Genomic DNA, 7,299 nt, shown 5'->3' with positions numbered 1-7,299 from the left:
TGTTAGAAAATCAAATCTTCTGGACAGTTGTACCACGCTCCTTGAGAGCAGTAATAGTTACTGGAAACGCTTTAAAATGTTTTGAAAAGGACTTATCATAAATTATATCCCCAATAAAAGTGGTTTAGTAGAGTATATCATTACAGATAATATAATTTACTGAAAGAAATGAGGGATCATAAAATGAAAAATCGTAAATGACTTTGCTCTAACAGCTGCTACTCTGTCGGCTACACAATACTATGATAAAGTTATCTATAAATAAAAAGGAATGGAATTGGTAATTATTTATCAAACTGGAAAGTTTTCATGTTAAAAACATGTTTATTAAAATCAATGTTCAAATAAAACTTCAATCATGCTGAAAATTTGATAAGAGAGCAGGGAAGTGTGATGACTCAGGTTTGGTTTCAAAGCACGGGCGGATGGTTGCATATTGTGGAATTTCCTCTGACATAATGCAAGGATGAGGGTGCATATGTTCTCTGTGTTACGATAGTATAAAAAGCCGCTGGAGCACTCCAGCCAACACAAGTCCTCAGAGACAGCAGAGTGTACAAGTGTCTAGGAAAAGAGCCAGTGAGAAGTTTACAGGAAGTAACAGGAAGTAACCAGCTTCTGTAAACATGACTTCCAAGCTGGCTGTTGCTCTCTTGGCAGCTTTTATGCTTTCTGCAGCTCTGTGTGAAGGTAAGCAAATTTTTCTCATCTGCAGAGTTGTCCTCTGTGTAAGTGCTCAGATGGTAAGACTATCAATACTTTGACAACAAAAATCCTTTTGATTCAGGAAAAGAAAATCTTTACAGTCATTTAATGCTAAGTTGAAATTTTAATTATTTAGGCTGTTCCTATATGAAGTATAGTAAAATAGAAACTTTTATGTGGGCATTCTATTTCTATTATTCAGACTCTATAGTATGCATATATGTAACATAAATCTTTAATTTATACTATATTTTATTGGCCATAAACCAAACCAAACCAAACTCACCGCCATCGAGTGAGATCCACCTCACAGTGAGACCTCCTTGGGTTTCCAAGGCAGTATCTCTAAGGAAGATTGCCCAATCTTCCTTCCAAGGAGTGGCTGGTGGGTTTGAACCACCAGCTTTCTGATTAGCAATCAAATGCCTTAGGCACTATGCCACCAGAGCTCCTTCTTGGCTGTTGTTATCCGTATTAGTTATTATTGGTCAAGGTAACTCAGGTAATTTCCCTCCACTTAGTATTTTATTGACAAAGCTCTGACAACCACCAGTTTCTGTTTGGTTTAAAGACACCCTGATCCTGGGATCCCTTTTATGAAAAAAATATAGATTAAGATGTTTATGGCACATAATTTCTATATATTTTCTTTGCTCTTAGCATTCAGAGTTTTACTAAAATTTAAGATACCTCTATGCAACTCATAGATACATTACTATTAATTCTTCCTGAGATCATTTCTCTGTTGGTGAATTTTAGTTTGCCTACTATAAATTCAAGGAGTTCTGGTGGTGCAATGTCTAAGGCATTTGACTGCTAACTAGAAGTTTAGCTTTTCAAATCCACCAGCTGCTCCACAGAAGGAAGATGGGGCAGTCTACTTCTGTAAAGATTTATTGCCTTGGAAACCCAATGGGAGTCACTATGAATTGGAGTCAACTCTATGGCAGTAAGTTTGAGTTTGGACTATAAACACCCTCATGATATCACAGAGGATTATGCAATATCAAGTAGAATAAAAAGTATATAAAGATGTAAACAAAGACAATTCCAAAATTTTATGTAGAAAGTCATTCGATAAATTCAGTCATGATTGTTTTAAAAATAATGGAGATCAGGGTCTGGGAGAGTTTCAGGCCTTCAGTTTCAGGAACAGATTTGTGAAAAATATGATGTTTTTCACAGTTCCTGAATAATCATATTAGAATTACAGAAGGAATTGCTAGCAGTGCTGTGCCCTTTGATGAAATCAATCCTTAATTGCTTTTTTTTGTTTGTTTGTTTTCACAGCTGCAGTTGTGTCCAGGATGGCTACAGAACTTCGATGCCAGTGTATAAAGACACATTCCACACCTTTCCATCCCAAATATATCAAAGAACTGAGAGTGATCGATAGTGGACCACATTGTCCACATTCAGAAATCATGTAAGTCCTTTCAAAACTGATTAGATAATTTGCTGGAGCAAATCTAGATGGAGAAAGGAGAAGTCTCCAACAAAGTCTTAGGCAGCGGTAGCACAGGGGTGAACAAAGCAGGGAAAAAAAATCCTTTTCTTAATGATATTTAAGTATGGTGTATTCCCCAGCTATAGCTCCAAGTTGCTTTGGACTTAGATCTTATGTCTGTTACTGAGGAACCATGATGTGAATGGCAAATAGATGTCTGAAACCTGCTACGTATTGATCTTCATCATCTCTCTCTCATTCCAGTGTGAAACTTGTTGCAAATGATGGAGAGGACGGAAAAGAGGTCTGCCTGGACCCCAAGGCGAAGTGGGTGCAGAAGATTGTGCAGATATTTTTAAAGAAGTGAGTTATTTTTGTTTAAATATTTAATTTTTCCTGACATATATTCTCCAGAAGTCAGCTTACATATTTTATGCTACTACTAAAAATGTTTTTTATTTCTTTTACTTTTCTGCCATACTGAGCAATAGTGAATTTGTTTTACTCCTATCTAAGAAATGACATATCTCAATTTGTCCAGGAAGGTCAGGGCATAGCATGTATTCTGGCATAGTCATTGGTAGAGCCTCATGCTCAGACATGGCCTAGTCTCCTATTTATAGTTGAAAATATAGAGCATTTCTAACCCATGCATATCTAAGACTAGATTAATTTCTCAAGAAAGATATTTTCAGGAATGATACTTACTTCGTCTTATTAGAAAATTGTAATTTTAAAATTTTTACTTTATTTTTTATTTTCAGAGCTGAGAAAGAAGAACCATAAAAACAAAAACAAAAATAAAAACGTTTCTAAGAATTCCTCAGTGAAGATGCCAAAGAAGCTTGAAACAAAAATATTTCATGTATTGTGTAGGCCTAGTGTAGGGACTAGATAAAAAAAAGGATGCCCAGTTAAATTGAATTTTATCAAAACGATGACGTTTTCAATGATTACTGTCCCATGCAATATCTATGACATACTTATTTAAAGGAAAAAAAAAAAAATGTTGTTTACATTAAATCCTCAAGTTCATAGGAACCCTGTATTATTATTCATAACCCTAATCTGGTGGCCAGGTCCCCGGAGTCCCAGTTAAACTGTGTCTTCCTTTCTTCTTTGTTCCTACACTAGGGAAAAATAATTATCAACTCAGCCTTTATCCTACCTCACAGGGATGTTGTGAGGACAGCTGGAAGCACTTTACGTTTTTTCATTGTCATGGAACTTATCTTCAAGTGTAACTTATTCACCTATTTATTATTTATATATTTATTTAAGCATCAACTATATTTGTGCATGAATTTAGAGAAGTGGGAAAGGGAGCATTATTGATAAGATTGTATACTTACAGTGTATTTATATTTATTTTAGTTATTGAAGGATGTTGTATGAAGAAATTTTGATTAAAGTTGACTGATTTAGTAAATTAAAATACCAGGTGCCTGGTTAAATTTGCATTTTAGATAAACTGTGAATCATTTTTCAGTATATCATTGTCTGAAATTTACATTTAACTGGAAGTCCTACTTTTGGTACTCCTGGTCTTATCTTTTCACTGCCTACCTTGCTGGGCAGGGCTGTATTGAATCATCAGAATTCTGGGTTAGAACTATCTGCTTCAAAAGAGCAAAACTGCACTAGGCAATATAAACAGAGTAGTTTCTTGCTGGTTATAATGTACTCATTATGTAGAAATAGATTATGTTTTTTTTTTCAAAACTAGACTTTAATTTATTTTTTTAATTTAAGATGCTTTTATGTGTTTTCAAAGTGATTTTTCCCCTACCTCTTTAATACCATTGAAATAGAGATGTGATTATAAATTATTTCAAAAATACAATTCATTGTCAAAGTCATCAAGTGTTTGTCTTGTCTTTTGTAGTTTTAAAATTCACTGGGAATCTCAGTTTGTATTTAAAGAATCCTTTTATTTGGAAAATCTAAATATTTCTGCTTAGCATTTTGTATTTTATATGGAAAATCGGAAGTCCTTTCAGAGGTGGGTTATAAACAGTTGTCTCTTCCATGGAATACTGGAAATTATCTCAACTGCCCCCTGCATATCACTTTGCTAATAAGACTGGCTTCAAATTTTTCATCAATCAGAAAGTATTTACTGAATTCCTACCATGTGCCTACATAGCTTAATACTAACTCATTAAGAGAAAGGAGAGAGTACAAATTATAAGGTACCTATTAACTCATTAAGGAGATTAAACTGACACATATGAAGTGAAGAAAATCATTTGACAATATGACTAAAGGCAGAAGTTTATTAGCACTTTTTTGACACGTTTTAAGTCACAAGTTTAATATTGTATTATTTTTCATAGTAACCAAAAAGTAGGTAGCACCATCTCCACTTTACCAATGAGAAAATGAAGGCTCAGAGAAGTTCAATAACTGGCTCAAGGTCACAGTAATCATAAAAAATATGCATAGGTACACAAATAATTTAATAAAAGACTACCTGATTGAAACCTGTTAGATTCAGTGACAGATACCATGTGCTCTCCTCTTCATGACACCAGGACTAAATTGTTTTATACATATTGTAAGGGAAAATGTGCACATTATGAAGTTTGGAGTTACCAAAGAATGTTTTTGCATGACAGATACTGATTGACATGGGTCCATTGCCCAAGATTAATTTCTTGATGCCATTGACTTTGTGTACAGTTGCCATTGATGCTTCCTGTTGGTGTTTATTCTAAGATCTCTCTATGTGTTTACTTCTACATTCAGAGATGGCCTCAATTTCTTCTTTAGGTCTGTCTCTTCCTCTCTTTAATTTTGCTCCACATCCAAATCTATCTTTGCTTCTCACTCCAAGCAGATTTTATTTTCCTTGGTCTGCACAGAAAGTTTGATCATCAGCAGCTTTCTCACTGGTCTGAAAAGAGAGCTGTGTGGTAGACACAGACAATTTTGTAATATCCATGAAAATGTTATTTTTTTTTTCTTAATGGATGCATTTCACAGTATAAAGATAAGTGAACTTTGTCAAGGGCTATCAGAGTAAATATTATATTCTCATTCTGATATATCATGCACACTTGGCAGCTCAAAAGAACACATATCATATTAATATACTAAGCACATTTAGGAACTTGAAAAACAACTGGGTGGCCAGGCTGCAACTCCCACTGAAAACAAGTGAAGTAAAGTATTAAATATCTCTTTAAAAATCATTTCTGATGAACTCATCAGAAAGTGAAAAATAATCCATAATTTGATGTAAACTAGAAACCAAAGAATCAAACTAAGTATTGAAGCTGGCATTTATCCTCCCTGGGTACATATGTTAAACCTGTTAAACTTCTGTTAAACGTTTATCATACTCCCACCTAATCAGTTGGTGGATATTGCAAAGACTATGGTTAGAAGGACCATATTTAGTAATTCACTACACCACAGACTAACCCTTGGTTCTTCTACCCCCTGGCCCTTTCATACTTGAAGGATTAACTAATCACTTTACCAGTGCAAAACAATCATTAAAAATTAGTCCTTCAGTAGGGCAAAGAGTCCTCAGGTGACATAACTCAGGTACCAGACTTTTAGGTCTGCTGCAGGTACCCATTTAATCTGGTTAAAACAAAAACAACAACTCACTGTCGTCAAGTTGGATCCCACTCACAGCAACCCCTCTTTGCGTTTCTGAGGCAGTATCACTATGGAAGTAGATTGCTCAATCTTCCTTCCGAGGAATGGCTGGAGGATTTGAACTGCCAGCCTTCTGGTTAGCAGTCAAATTCCTTAGGAACTACACCACCACTTGTTGTTATGTGCTGTTGAGTCGGACCCGACTCATAGCGACCCCCCCTTGGGTTTCCGAAGCAGTATCACTACGGAAGTAGATTGCCCAACCTTCCTTCTGAGGAGTGGCTGGTGGGTTTGAACCGCCAGCCTTCTGGTTAGCAGTCAAGTTCCTTAGGCACTACGCTACCAGAGCTCCTACCAGAGCTCCCCTTTAATCTGGTTAGCTTTAATCTGGTTAGGTTCTTCAAAAATTGTCTCAGCTCCACTCTCTGGCTTCTGATGAAATTAACTGAGAGAAGATTATTCTCTTGCTCTGAGACTCCTGACATATCAGTATATCAAAATCTTTAAGAGTCTTTAGGTTTAGCCAATTTTTCCAGTCTAGAAATACTTCCCTCTTAGTCAACTCTCTCACAGTTACTACGTCTACAATCAGTTTTATAATCACAACCAGTCTGTTAACAATTTACACTCACAGCTGAATCATATAATCCAATCAGCATCTTTCCCCACCTTCTCTCCTACAGCCATCAGGATAGGAGGAAACTTTGTGAGGATCCTCCCTTGTCTCCCTCATTTTGAGTCTAAGCATACTTACAAAAGCCTGACACATCGTGCCTTCTCCTTCACCCCTCCATTTTAGATAGCCAATGTTTAAATTGCCCAACCCTATCAAACGAGTATTGATGAGACAAGTATGTTCCTTTCTCTGAAGAATCTTCTGTTCTGTTTGAGACTTTGAGCATCTGCATCCACAAGCAAAGTCCAGTCCAGTACAAGCCATCAGAATGCAGCAATTTACAACAGCTCACAAAGTCAAACATTTTTCTCTTCATTCAATCAGATTCTGCTCAGCTCATCCCTAGCCCCCGTGTGTTAGGTCAATGGATATCACTCATAGGCTCAGGAGTCCACACAACTCCCTACACTTCAGACCAGACAGTCCTTTCTCTCTTTCTCTCATCCCTAGCCTTTGTGGGCTCGGTCAATGGGTGCCAATCGAACATGTCCAAATTCAGCCTGTTTCTTCTTTGCTGCACTTTTTCCACTTCCATTCATCAAATGGACCCAGGTGGTTAAAATGAGCAAGCATACCAGGCTGTCTACTCACGAGTTACTTTTAACTTCTAATCCTGATTGGGAAATTTTTCCATGGGCACTGCACTAATTTTTCCTGCCTCAATGCACTGAAAGACACACCTCTTGTTTGAAATCCAAAAACAAAGCAATTTTCCTTTTTTTTTTCTTTTGCAGATCCTTCCTTCAAATGCAAACCTCCAGCCCTTGCAGCAGTCCTAGGTGAGTCTGAACGTTTTTTCAAATGCAAATTTCCTAGTGCAGCTCAAGTTTGCCACCTAAGCCCTCAGAATTCTATACACAGG

General features: G+C 36.5%; 1 protein-coding gene across 1 annotated transcript; it reads left to right on the top strand.

The window, feature by feature from the left end:
• The first annotated feature begins 626 nt into the window (after positions 1-626).
• On the top strand, positions 627-2,938 carry CXCL8 (C-X-C motif chemokine ligand 8). The gene is made up of 4 exons (XM_007955483.1): positions 627-690; positions 1,996-2,131; positions 2,417-2,515; positions 2,917-2,938. The coding sequence occupies exons 1-4, from the start codon at positions 627-629 to the stop codon at positions 2,936-2,938; spliced, it is 321 nt and encodes a 106-aa protein (XP_007953674.1).
• The last annotated feature ends 4,361 nt before the right edge of the window (positions 2,939-7,299 follow it).

Source organism: Orycteropus afer, unplaced genomic scaffold, assembly GCF_000298275.1.
Source record: "Orycteropus afer afer isolate SDZICR_OR568_19922 unplaced genomic scaffold, OryAfe1.0 scaffold00505, whole genome shotgun sequence".
Classification (NCBI taxonomy): Eukaryota; Metazoa; Chordata; class Mammalia; order Tubulidentata; family Orycteropodidae; genus Orycteropus; species Orycteropus afer.
Note: the sequence above shows the minus strand (reverse complement) of the source record. Positions and strands in the feature narration are given on the sequence as shown.